This window comes from Akebia trifoliata, chromosome 1 (assembly GCF_017979445.1).
Source record: "Akebia trifoliata isolate Shusen 1 chromosome 1, ASM1797944v1, whole genome shotgun sequence".
NCBI lineage: Eukaryota > Viridiplantae > Streptophyta > Magnoliopsida > Ranunculales > Lardizabalaceae > Akebia > Akebia trifoliata.
Genome location: NC_141375.1, coordinates 18,413,087 through 18,427,639, shown reverse-complemented (window position 1 = coordinate 18,427,639; position 14,553 = coordinate 18,413,087). Strand labels below are relative to the sequence as shown.

The 14,553-nt window shown below is 38.7% G+C and overlaps 1 protein-coding gene across 1 annotated transcript in view; it reads right to left on the bottom strand.

Annotated features, from left to right (window-relative positions):
* Positions 1–1,472: 1,472 nt before the first annotated feature.
* LOC147410816 (putative hydrolase C777.06c) overlaps positions 1,473–14,553 on the bottom strand; it is a 46,162-nt gene continuing 33,081 nt past the window's right edge. The window contains exons 6-9 of the mRNA XM_086446683.1: positions 2,910–2,968; positions 2,378–2,413; positions 2,191–2,300; positions 1,473–1,671 (exon numbers count right to left, since the gene is read on the bottom strand). Coding sequence (XP_086302809.1) covers positions 1,614–1,671; positions 2,191–2,300; positions 2,378–2,413; positions 2,910–2,968 — 263 coding nt within the window. The 3' untranslated portion in view covers positions 1,473–1,613. The remainder of the gene's footprint in view (positions 1,672–2,190; positions 2,301–2,377; positions 2,414–2,909; positions 2,969–14,553) is intronic.

The following is a 14,553-nucleotide window of genomic DNA, read 5'->3' as shown; positions in this document are numbered from 1 at the left end:
TGATTTTTGGTGAGGATGATCTCTACGGTTAGAAGATCTTCCTCACCAAAAATCAGCTCATTCTGATTAAAAAATCAGATTTTTGGTGGACCATCCATTTTTTGTAAACCATTTTTGATGGGGTTAGAAGCTTTGGAATGGGCTGATTTTTGGTGAGGATATCATCCTCACCAAAAATCAGCCTATTCCAAAATTTCTAACCCATGTAGGACAAAACATGTAGGGTAAAGTGTAGGGTAAAGCGTAGGGTGTTGAACGGGACCCTATATATATATTTATATGGGGACGGTTCAGCAGCCCTAGTTTGGTGCCAAACATTTTTCAAAATATGGGTTAGAAGCTTTGGAATGAGCTGATTTTTTGTGAGGATGATCTCTATGATGAGAAGATCATCCTCACCAAAAATCAGCTTATTCCAAAACTTATAACCCCATCAAAAGTGATTTACAAAATTGGATAGTCCACGATTCTTCAACTTGTAAACTAGGGTTAGAAGTTTCAAAATGAGCTGATTTTTTGTGAGAATGATCTCTTCACCGTAGAGATCATCCTCACAAAAAATCAGCCTATTCCAAAACTTCTAACCCCATCAAAAGTGATTTACAAAAAATGTTTGGCACCAAACTTGGCAAACTTTAGGGTTGCTGAACCGCTCCCTATATATATATATATATATATATATATATATATATGGGGTGCGTTCAAGGGCCAACTTTTTAGCAAACTTTTTGGCAAAACATTTTTCAAAACATGGGTTAGAGGTTTTGGAATGGGCTGATTTTTGGTGAGGATGATCTCTACGGTGAGGAGATTATCATCACCAAAAATCAGCCCATTCCAAAATTTCTAACCTCATAAAAAATAGTTTATAAAAAATGGACGGTCTACGATTTTTCAACTTGTAAACATGGGTTAGAAGTTTTGGAATGGGCTGATTTTTGGTGAGGATGATCTCCTCACCGTAGAGATCATCCTCACCAAAAATCAGCCCATTCCAAAACCTCTAACCCATGTTTTGCCAAAAAGTTTGCTAAAAAGTTGGCCCTTGAACGCCACCCTATATATATATGTAGTTTCATTGCATAGAATTTTTTAACCTTTGGAATGAAGTGGATCTTGAATCTTATATGGTTCTTGATGAAATTATATTGTTTTGAACCTCTTTTATTTCAGGATTTTTACACAAAACCAGATTAAGGTGAAAAGAGAAAGATTTGCAGCTTGGATTAGAAAAAAACACCCTAGGCTGCAAGTAGAATTAAGCACAAGAGATACCATTAATGGCACAAGTTGGAGATTTTGGTATTTTTTTTACTAGGTGTTATGTCCATTGTAGACAATTTTTGGTCATGGGGGAAGACCTAAAATTCCTTTTAACAGGGGGGATAACACTAGTACTAAACATTTTATACATCCACAAGGTCTACATTAAAAAGACAAAAAAAAAAAAAAAAAACAATAGGAAACCCCCAAAGGTTTCCATTTGATTGAACAATTAACCCAAATTGAAGTCCATCGTAATTAACTGAAGAAACTACTATAATAGATAAAATCATTTCACATGACAACTATATTTGAAAATGTGATAATCTCAAAGAAGTAATAATACCTCATTACAGGTCAATAGGGATCCTCAGACCATCATGAGCAAGCTGAACAAGGACTCCTTCTCTAAAAGAAAGACGATTAAATTAAGAAAATAAGTCAGTTTTGTAAATTAAGAAGATGCCTTATGCAAGTTTAAGTACGGAGATGTATAGAAACATAATTGGGTGGAATAATTCAACTGCAAAATTATAACGTGGCTACATCACTAGAAAAAGAAAAAAACACTTTCCTTACTAACTCAGTAAGATTTTAAATCTTACTTTATATTGGCAGTCCAACATCATAGCCCTCTAGATTTCATATCCAAAAAAAAATTGGGCTTCAACCAAGGTTTCAAAAATGGACAGCTACGGAACTCCTAAATTTGTCCTCAACAATACTGAAGAATCGGATCATGTTTTTTGATGCCACAAGGTGAGCCCAAGGACCCTTAGTAAGGGTTGAAGGAATCCTTACTGACTAGTCGAACTGAGAGAAAAAATACTTTCATGAAAAATGCTACAATAAAATAGTGAAAGTCTAGTTTCATCCCAAGTTAAATAGAGTAATTTACATTGAATTGAAGGAGTTGTAATTTTCTACCTTTTAGACCATTCAATAAGAGCCTGGTTGTCGACATGGTGATCAAAGTCATGGGCCATTCCGATTAGCAGAGCTTGTTTAGGGCATATCCTCTTAACAGCGTCAAGTGTCTGAAAAAGGACATTTATTTTTATTATTAGATGCTGAGAAATACTTTCTCCATTAAGTAAAGCTTCGAAGGACCAACCTGAGGCAAGCAAAAGTGAACATTATGTGATCCAGTCTGCACAAAGTGGGGAAATGTACATAGCATGAGAACAATACCCAGAACGAAACATATAAGAAACATATAAGGCTTTAATGATGATGATGATGATCATCGTCGTAGTAGTCATCATCATTATCACCATTGATTTGAATCATAGATGGGTCTGACCCACAACCTGAATCCAGATAAAAATATGCCAGCATATATTTTTTCTTTTATAAAAAAGACAATTATGGAGATAGTCCACCTTAGAGGTTGGTCGCCTTGGCACTAATCTGACTTTGTGAACCACCTCACCCACAACAATTGCAATTTTACAATCCTAAATTCCAGTTATAGAAATTATATGACATAACCTAATATAACCACTTAATTGCTATAACAATTAAGTTAAATGGTTTAGTCAACAACATTCAAATTGGTGCATCTATGAAAAGGGACAAATGATGTTTAGTGGGGCTTATGTACTATGTTAAGAGGGTAGAACCATATCAAACATTTATAGACTAACCCTGCGTAGTGTGTCTATGATAAGAAGATCCAACTGTCCAGCTCCAGTCTTTGATATAACTGCAGAACCAGAATTGCCCTTATTAAGGAAGATAATGTGAGTATTCACTTAACACAAAAGCTTCAGATCAAGGACCATGGTTTTAAATTTTCAACGGAAGATAATGTGAGTATTGACGATTGCTCCTTACTCATCCTGAGGCCAAGGAATATGAAGACCACAATGAAGTAGAAGCAATGCACTCATTTTTCCATTTCCATGCTGACCCGAAATACACCAAAACCAAATTTAATACCTTGGTAGCAATTTATATTGTTTGTGATTTTCATGAATTTCATCAATGTTTTTCTGAATATTTTTTCAAAAAAGAATATTCAGTCAAATTTTACTGTTTATTGGAATATTTTTGCCGAAATCTTGCATTTTTTTACATTTAAAAGTTAATTGTCTAGTAGAAGTCGGAATTTACTGTTCATCAGAACATTATGTGAAATGAATATTGATTTTCACCCATATGTATACTAAAAGAAAATGCCAATTACATTTTCTGTCAAACCTTGTAAAAGTGGAAATATTTTGGTATATTTTGTGGAAAGAGGTTGAAATTTAATTCTAGGACTTTGGAGAGCTGGGGCATTCGGAAACGTCTGAGGTGACTTGCATATGCCATAGATAAAGTTGGGGACTTTTAGTGTGAACAAAGAAATTCCATAGCCGTAATTATAAGAGTGCTGATGACGTAGCCAATTAATTCAGCTCAAAACAGGTGTAAACATCATCATCAAAGCGCTATCACATTATCATCAAAGCTTTATGCTTCAGTTTGGGGTCATATGAACAAACTAGCTTCCTTGTTACTATATTTTAATAAAATCTTAACCATTATCGAGCTGGAAAAAAAGGAAGAAAGAAAGTGTGAGTGTTATAGACAACATGGTTTGGATATGAATCAAATCCAATGAGTGGTGGGCTGAGTTCCATGATTATTAATCAAAAGTACAACGATGCCATCATTAAACTTTCTTTATGGTCTACCCATGTGCTTTAATGAAAGAGCAAATTACCAAAACAAAGCACAAAAATTGTAAATTTCCCAAAATGGTGAACTATTTAAATTAATTCCGAAAATGGTAATTTACCTTTTAGGAAATAAGTTTTTTTTAACAAAATGGTAAAAAATAACATGAATTCATACAAAAAATGACATTTTCTCTTTCTTGTACCTTTTTACCTTTCACATTGATCAAAACTCAACTCTTTTATGTAATAAAGATAAAAATGGTAGAGGCGGAATCGAGTTTTACCTTGATCAACTCTGCTCTACTGATTCAAAGTAGCTCCTAAGTCCCTCCTGTAAGCACTAGAATAGTACTTGCCAATGATCCTCCGATGCCCAAGTTCGAGTTGCAGAGAAAACAATATTAAAGAAATTTTTTTTCAGCCGTCGTTCTCCAAGTGCCCCCCTATTTTTTCTTCCTAAAAACAAATCATTTTTCCTCCATTGATTCCTCTATTTATAGGTTCTTCCTTCAGAACAGGGTTTCCCCTTTAATCGAGATTTGATTATAGAGAATCCCCTAATTACAAGGATCCTAGATGAAATTTGAATATCTGAGATTGAGTCCAAGATGTTTAGGAGATCTCTTTCGAGATCTTCGGACTTGACATACATAATCCAAAATTATGCAAATATTCGGATTAGGTTTGCCTTGCTAAGTAGGCCAGGTCTCCCCTTATGTTGTCCTGCCTTATCAGTCAGACTAGATGCTACTACCTTGGTCTACCTTGCTGTTGGGCAGGATTGGATTTACTAGTTCGCTCAAAGTACTACTTACTCGGCTAGGAGACGTGTATGGTCTAGATAACGTACGATTATTACCCTCCACATTTAACCCTTTTTGAGGAGAAGGGAAGCTTCATCGTCTTCGCGAGGCACATATCTCTCTTTTAATTGGTTGCCATTATCTCCCACCATTACTTCTGTAGTTAACATCTCGAAGCATTAAATGTAACGTTGTTTCAACTTTTTTTTAAATAATTGAGACGATCGTCTCTCATCTATAGTCGTACTTGTGTCCCATTAACATCCTCACTAAACCCGAGGGCTGTGATGGTTAGGTTAGAATAGGTTACCCTCCACAGGCGTACATCCTCCTTCTTACCCTATTATAAATAAGGGATCCCTAGTCACTTTCTCTTTCTATTGTTCTTTTACCTTGGCAAATTCGTCTTCGGGTGCCTCTGAAGTTTTCCAAACCTTTAACCATGTTTTACTTCTCTCGTTCAAAGGTAATTTTCTACTTTCCATTTTATTTTTTTCTCTTATTTAATTTCAAGCTCTTTAATGGCCATCGACATTGCCCAACTCTATAAGGATTTTTTGATCCCCACCTTTGTACTTGTTAGGGTTTGCAAAAACCCAAACAGCCCTAACGAATGTCGCTAGAGGAAAGTTTTAGTTTATGTTGGCCAAATTAAAGAAGACTTAAGCTTCCCTCTCTCTCCATTCATAAAAAAAGTGCTAAGCAAAATCAATCGGGCCTTAGTGTCACGGCCGTGTTCTTTCGAAGCGAGGTTGTGTGGTTCAAGGGTGCTAATCCACAAGAAAACCTGTAAAAATTATGGGCAACACGAGGCAAAGCTCGAAGGTAACTTTGTTGATATAGTATGCAAATTACACGGAATAACACGTTACGAAAATAAATAGAAGTGTTACAAGCAACTATTAATCTATGGCACGCGGGACTCCACGTAGTTTGGCGTGAGGACTTGAAGTCAATGTAGGTGTAGGTCGGGAATTGGGATACTGGACATCCTTCTTACAAAGAGTATGCTAAGTCTTTCTTAGAAGAAAACATCAAAAGTAGAAACCGGTCATACTCTTTTATTACTAAAATGCCACAAAACTAATAGATATGCCATGGCATGGGGCAAATATGGCATCATATGTGAGCTTTACATAAGATTACATGGCCGGGTGATTCCGAGGCGAACTACACTTAACTCTAGGGGTTGAAGTATATGGCCTTCACAGTCTCCCCCACTTATTCTACAGACGTCTTCGCCGCATTATCCCTAAGAAACTCTTCAATCTTCTGCTTGAAAGGTAATAGGTTTTTTGTACTCTCCTAGGTAACTTCACATTCTGACATGTTTTTTCATCTAACTAAGTACTCCACATGCTGCTGCTTGCTTGAACTGCTATTAACTTGATGCTTTGTGAGAACTTTTTCGACAACACGCTTTGGTTGAATCACTGAATGAGAAGGTGTATATGTTGGAATGTGGCACGCGAGATCTGGATGAAATGGCTTGAGACAGCTGGCATATAAGACAAAGTGAATGTTGCGTAACCAATGTGGTAACTGCAACTTATATGAGACTTTGCCGACTCAAGAGAAGATGAACATTGGACCTTCATAACGTTGTATTAGGCCTCTGTGTGCTCGTTAGGCCTTTGTGTGCTCGTTAAACCTTCTCAACTAATCTATCTTGAGTAAAACTAAGTCACCAATTTTGAAAGTATCTGGTTGACGACGTTCATCAGCCCATTTTTTCATTCACTTAAACTCTTTTTCAAGGTAAGATCTGGCAATTTCATTGTTGTCTTGCCAAAACTTAGCAAACCTACATGCCTTTGGCGTTGTCCCTAGTAGCCTAAAACAATAGTGTGAGGTGTTAAAGGTTGTTGGCCGATTGTTGGAGGAAGAGTTCTTCTAAAGGTTAAAACATAACTACGTGACATCAAGAAGATTCATCCAATCTTTCTAGTTGGCAGCGACAAAATGCCTTAAATACTCATCTAGCATGGCATTAAATCGTTATGTTTGCCAATCTATTTGAGGATGCCCGTTGGTCAAAAAGTCAAGTTGAGACCCAAGTAATTTGAACAGTTCGGTCAAAAACTTTCCTGTGAATCTTGAATCTTTGTCATTAACAATGTTCTTGGGCACACACCAATACTTGATGACATTCTTGAGAAAAGTGAATTGTTTTCTCTACTGAGCAATGTGTTCATACCGGGATAAATGTGGTGTATTTAGAAAAATGATTCACAATCATTAGGATAGAACCATACTCTGCAACTTTTGACAAATTTGAGATAAAGTCCATAGAAACACTTTCCTAGGGCCTTTGAGGAATTGAAAGAGGTTCCAACAACCCAATAGGTTTGTCTCGTTCGATCTTGTCTTTCTAGCAAATAAGGCAGGTCCTCACATAGTCTAACACATCATTTTGAATGTTCGACTAGTAGTATCCTCATTCCAAGAGAGCTAATGTGTAGCGCCATTTTGGATGGCCAACCCATAGAGTGTTGTGACACTCTCTCATTAGTTCTCATCTCAGCCTTTCTGCACGTGGAACATACATGCGGTTTTTGGTGGTACATAACAATCTATCTCGAAGTTAGAAATGGTGTGTTTTTCCATTCTTCTCCATATCACGTATGGCCTTTGCTTGGGGATCATTTTTCAAACCATTCTGAATTCTCTATTGTACAGTGCTGGTGACATGAGAAATATGTCGTTGAAGGGCTGCTAGCTCTACTTTGCAACTTAAGGTATCAACCACACTATTGTTCTTCCTTAGCTTGTATCCAAGGCTAAGTCGAACTTTGCAAGGAAGAATCAATAAGTCTATTTTGGGGTTAACTTCTTTTGAGTCAGGAAATGGATTACGGCTACATTATCAGTCTTCACCAGAATTTGTGCTTCCAGCAAATAATGTCTCCAAACTTTCAAATAGTGGATGACATCTAACAATTCTTTATCTTGGGTCGTATAACGTCTCTCAACATCATTGAGCTTACGACTTTCATAAGCAAGTGGATGCCCCTTTTGTAACAACACTCCACCAATAACAAAATCAAATGCATCAATCTGAACTTCAAACAGCTTGGTGATGTTGGGTAGAGTTAAGACAAGATCTTGTATAACAGAAATTTTGAGGTATTAAAACGTCTTATGACACTTTTTTGACTAAGATCAAGTACTATCTTTTTTTAACAGGTCTGTGAGAGGTGCGTCCCGTTTGGAATATCCTTGGATGAAACGTCATTAGCAGTTCACAAAACCAAGGAATGACTTAAGTTCTATGACAATTGAGGAGGTTTTTTATTCATCAATAGCCTGTACTTTCTCCATATCCATCCAAATATATCCACTGTCCACTACCCACAATATGGCCAAGAAATATGATCTGTTATTGTGCAAATTAATACTTTTCTAGCTTGGCATACAACTGATTGTCGCGAAGTACTTGGAAAACCTTGCGTAAATGCTGAACATGTTATTTAAGAATGGAGTTATACACCACAATATCATCAAGGTATACCACTACAAACTTGTCGAGATATTGTCTGAAGAGGTCATTCATCAAGTTGCAGAACGTGATAGGTGCATTAGTTAGGTCGAAGGGTATTACTAATAACTCATAGGCATAGGTAGTTTTCAGCTCATCTCCTTCTGCAACCCGAACTTGATAGTAACCTGATTTCAAATCTAACTTTGAAAAGTACTTGGTTGCCCCAAGTTGATCAAATAAGTCGGCAATCAGTGGGATATGATACTTGTTCTTGATTGTAACCTTGTTCAATACTTGGTAATCAACACAAAGTCGTAATGACCCATCATGATCCTTCTAGAACAAAACAGGCACCCCATAAGGTGCCTTGGAAGGTCTAATAAATCCAGAATTTAGAAGCCCATCAAGTTACTTGCTTAGTTCAGCTAGTTCTGGAAAACTCATCCTATAAGGTCTCCTCGCAAGAGACGTGGTACTAGGTACTAATTCAATTTGATGGTCAATCGAGCTATGTGCTAGTAAGGCCTTAGGAAGTTCATTCGGTATCACATCATCAAATTTTCTCAATACTTGTTTAACCGGAGTGGAAGTTGAATTATGGTCATGATCATCAGGTTCAACTCATAGAGTAGCAATATACGTTTGCTCTCCTTTCTTCAACTGAAGGGCTGAGATCATCTTTCCCTTTTCATTGGCTATGAAGATGGGAATAAAGCTTGGGCATTCACGTAACATGCCCAATGTGCTGGTGAATGACATCGAAACAGCCCTATTCTATCATAAGAAATCCATCCCACTGATGACTCTGAATTTATCGAGTGGAACTGCGAGCAAGTCAAGCTTACCCTTAAATGTACCTATTTTGATGGATACAGACTTGGCCGACCCTTTGATAGGAGTGGTCTGGGAATTAACATCTTTCATACGGTTAGAATCTTTCTTGAGCCGAATATTGATGTGTTTCACCTCTATAGGGGAAATGAAGCTATGTGTAGCTCTTTTATCAATCATTGCCTGAGTGGTCTTACCACCAATTTTGATGTCCACATAATGAGACCCTTCCATTGACGGATCTTTTGAGTTTTAGACGTCTGCTTGAGTGCATTCAACAAATGCATTGCTCCCATGTGAGAAGAATTATCATCTCGCCCACTTGTACTTTTGTGATTAGGATCACTCTAGGAGGTTAGTAGTGCTTTCAACTTGCTTCGTTGTGGGCACTTGAACGTATTGTGAGAACCCCAACACAAATAATATTTAAATTTGTTGTGGTGCTTGGTAGGCGAGGTACTTCTATTCTTTGAAAAGGAGGAATCCTATTGGGATCCCTAATTAGAACTGTGTCTGTGCCCTTTATTCTTACCTTTAGAAGACCTATTGGTGTGCTCAAGCTGCTAGGAGTAGCCCTTCGATTGAAGGTATACCTATAATCCATCAACCGTTTGATTGTGGTGATAATAATCATAAGATCTTTCACACGTTGCCTTTGGAACTCTGTTTGAGTACAATGCTTGAGCTCTTCTTGGAATGAGAATAGTTTGTCCTTCTCGGACATGTCACATATATCAAGCATCAAGACAAAAAATTGCTTGATGTAGTCGTGTACTGTACTTGTCTGGTAAAGTTGCCTGAACTTTCTACGTGCAATTAACTCCACATTCTCTGGTAGAAATTGATTTTTAGCTCCCGTTTAAGGACATTCCATGTATTGTGGACCATTGGCCACTTTCCATCTCTGTGTACTTGGTTCCTCACCATAGTTTGACATCGCCTGTGAGATACATAGAAGCTATGGTGACCTTTACCTCTTTTGAATCCGGATGACCTACACAGAAGTATTGCTCCATATCAAAAAAAAAATTCTTGAGCTCTTTTACAACATGAATACCACTAAAAGTGCATGGCTTAAGGACTCGCAAGCGCAATGGAGGAGCTTTACTACTGGTAGGCCATTTAGTACCAACGACTCTGACCAGGAGACTTATCTTGGTAGTAAGCTCTGTAATCTATTTTTGTAACTCTACTAGGGATCCTCGGGTATCTTCCTCGGGGTCAACTAATTTAGCACTGAGGGTCACAGATTCGTTGCCCAGCGTGTTCTGGTGATCATCTAGTTGAGCAATACCATCAACGAGACTCGATAGCTGGGCCATCTTATCTTCGAGTAACTCAATACATTCTTTGTTTATACATGGGGGTGGTAGAGTTGGAGCGGGTTGGTCCGTGATACTTTTCTCTTTTCTTACCATTGCTCGTGTGAACTAAATAGAACTGGAGAAGAGTTGGACACTAAAACCCACTTGGTACTGATACCAATTGTCACGACCATGTTCTTTCGAAGCGAGATCGTGCGGTGCAAGGGGTGCTAATCCACAAGCAAGCTTATAAAAATTATCTTCACGTATAAAATGTTGCTAGCAAGCAAGAAAACAGGGGGGGCAACACGAGGCAAAGTTTGGAGGTAACTTTGTTGATATAGTATGCAAATTACATAGAGTAACATGATACAAAAACAAATAGATGTGTTACAAGCAACTAGTGATCTATGACACATGGGAATCCATGTAACTTAGCATGAGGGCTTGAAGTCAACGTGAGTGTAGGTCGGGGATTGGAACACTAAACACTCTTCCTACAGAGAGAGTACACTAAGTTTTTCCTAGGTTTCCAGAAGGAAACATCAAAAGTAGAGGCTGATCATACTCATTTATTACTAAAATGTCACTAAGCTAATAGATATGCCCTGACATAGGGCTGATATGGCTTCATATGTAAGCCTTACATAAGATTACATGGGTGTTCCCCGGTGACTCTGAGATGAGCTACACCCAACTCTAGGTGTCGAAGTACATGGCCTTCACACCTAGGACATATGTCAGGTAATTTCTATTGCCTGATAGAGAAGGTGGAGGAATTGGGGATAACCCCCAATCACTTCCTTTTTAAATATAATCTGAAGGCCATCCCTTAGCGCATTGGGTACTACTTGCTGTCTTCGAAAAATGCAACTGTCGCTCTGGTGCATGCCCATCTCAATGTTGACAAAGGGTGGTATAAAGATTCCCTAATCATCTCTCTAGAGATTGGGAAATTGGCCTAGGTATCTCTTGTGAGGGATTTAGGGTTCCTCAGGTCTTTCAAGGTGTTTTGTCTTCGGTTTCTGATAGTATTTGCTTTTTCTACTTCACTTTGGTTGTGCAAGTCAGTCTAGTATGACTTTGGCTCTTTTACAGATTCTTCTGCCATTTCTACGGTAAAGGCTAGGAAAGAGTAATGCCGAGTGGCCAAAAAAAGAAGGAAGAATCCATAGAAGCCCAAATAAGGGTGATCGAAGAGGAATTACCAAATCTTTCTCTCACTCTTTTGTCTCATCTTCTTGTTCAATATGCTTCTGCTCATCTTTCCGAGTAGGTTGCAGAGAGCTCCCTCTCACACTATGTTCTTATTCTCTACCAACTTTCACTTTCCTCTATAACAAACCCCCATTCTGATGCCATGAACATCGACTTTTCGGACTTCCTCGTTCTGCCAGAGCCCACCCATCTCCCAGCAAACATAATAATAAGAAGAAGAATATGACCCCTCCTAAAAGGTAGGGTAGTACGTGGACTGCTGAAGCTGAGTAGCTGGCTTTGGTTTGTAGTGAATAGGCTGTAATTGTTGAGCTGCATGAAGGGGCCCTCGCCCAAGAGGGGCAGGTTTTAACAAAGTCAGGGATGTCAGTTCTATTCATGAGCTTTAGTTGCATAAGAGGCGTAAGCTCAGGAGGAAGAGCCATTCTCCTCCTCTGGAGGAATCATATCAAGAGGGCCTCAATGACTATAAAACCCCCCTCGAGGATTTAGCTTTCCACTGGTCAGGCAGGGGAGGACTTCTCGATGATGGGAACGAGAAATTGATCTGACAACCTGACTTTACTATGGGTGTTAGCTTGGTTAGCAATAAGGACAACGGAGTGAGGAACCCTATGATCGCTACCTCACTCATCTCCCATTCCATTCCTCCCAGGGACATAAAGCTTGTTGATTGGGCCAACCCTGATCTGGCCTTTGGGAAGTTGACCTAAGGCTACTACCAAGTAATACTCTACTTTATCTTTATATATCTTGCTTTATATCTTATCAATTTTTTTGATTGCTTTCATCTTTGCAGGCCAACATGTATGAATCCTTGGCCTTCCTTAGATGGCGTGAAGCTTAGAGCCATACAGTTGCCTGATCGGGGAGTATGAGGAGAAGCTAACTTTTCTTAATGAGGAGCTAGCCTCCTCTAATCATGTCACTAAGGAGGCCATTAAGGACCTCAAGGTGAACTTGGCTCAGTTGTCTAAGGCAAATGACCTTTTGGACGCCAATAATAAAAAACTTTTGAGCTTCTAGCAGTCTCTCCAACTGGAGCTCACTAGCAACAAGGAGAGAGTGGAAAAGAGGGATGTAGAGCTGGCGGACCTCCAAGAAAAGGTGAAACAACAAGAGTACGAGGCGAAGCAGCGGGACCTCAAGTTGGGCTCCTTCAAGGCTAACTTTGAGCAACATTTGGAAGTTGCTATCAATTCTACTTTAACGACTCAACTTGAGTCAGTGCAGGTGAAAGCCAGAGCAGAACTGGCTAAGGAAGACAAGGTAAAAAAGAAGTTGTGGGGTCAACTACAAGCTTGTTATACCTAGGTCGGGAAGAAAGCAACCACCAAGGCTTACCATAAAGGTTTTGAGGCTGCTCGACTACAGTATGGAGATGATGAAGAAAAGAAAGAGTTTGAAAGTGATCCTACTATTTCTCCTCTCGGGCATCTACCAATATGGATGGGTACATTCAGACAAAAACCCCCACCCCTTGAGTTGAATGAGAAAGATTTGCCTGTCCTTAGCCAGGCCAATGCTCCTGGTTAGGTTCATGCTCTTGACCATGTCATTATTCCTGATCAGTTCAGTTTGACCGATCAAACCAACCTTGCTGAAGACTTGCTTTATCTTGCTAATCAAACTCCCTATTGAAGACCAAGTGCTTTCCCTCTGATTTTTCTATGCTTGCCTTTCCTTATGTAATCTCAAATTTTGGGACTTCACTATGTAATCAATCTTCATATTTAATGAAATTTTTGCTTTTCATCTGAAAAATTTTGCTTTTCATTTTAACTTGTTCTATCTCACTGAACCATTGCAATACTTTTATTCTGTAACTCATACTTAATTCTGATCTTGGAATTCTTATTTGAACAATATTTGTTCTGATCTTGTACCATACTTCTTCTCCTTAGGTGCTACTTCAGGTTTTTTTTTACCTTGGGTAGCACATTTATGAGATGATAAGTATATTATGCCACCAAATGGTGCTTAATACTGTTGAGATTGACTTAAATATCCACATACTAGACGGTGTCACTCTAACTCCTAAGTATTCGAGGTAGGATTTCATTATCTTGGCCCAATGAACATGCTGCCATTCTAGGCAATAGAAGTCACTTAGGACATTGAGTTGCACAGGCTGAACTTTTCTTACTTAGATACTCAGGCCATACTGCTAAACAGGACAACAGAGGTCACTTAGGACTTTGAGTTGCACGGGACTAGAATTTTCTCACTTAAGCACTCAGGCCATACTGCCACTCAAGCTAATAGAGGTCACTCAGGACCTTGAGCCACATAGGGCTAACCTTTTCCCACTTAGGCACACAGGCCACACTGCCACTCAGGACAACAGAGGTCACTCAGGACTTTAAGCCATATAGGGCTAAAATTTTCTCACTTAGGAACACATGTCACATTGCCACTCTGGATAATAGAGGTTACTCAAGACCCTAAGCCCATGTCACACTGCTATTCTGGATAATAGAGGTTACTCAAGACCCTAAGCCATATAGGGTTGAACTTTTCTCACTTAGGTACATATGCCATACTACCATTCTGGACAACATAGGTCACTTAGGACCTTGAGCCACACAGGTCAAAACTTTTCTCACTTAGGCACATAAGCCACACTACCACTAAGGACAATAGAGGTCACTCGGGACCTTAAACTACACAAGTCTGAACTTAGAGCACGTAGAATCAACAACGCTTCCTTTTATTGATAATATTTTTTGAGATTACATGTATTCCAAGGTCTAAGAAACTCTTGACCTGAAATGGTGGCGAAATAATAGATGTCTTTTTGACCAACTTTTATCATTCTGTAAGGCCCTTCTCAATTTGGTCCTAACTTCCTGCAATTCAGTTCTTCTGTATTCTGGAAAATCCTACATAGTATTAGCTCCTCCTTCTTTGAATTTCCCGAAACAAACTTTCTTGTTGAAGTATCTCTGTAGCTTCTGATTATAGCTTCTTAGTCTTACCAGTGTTGC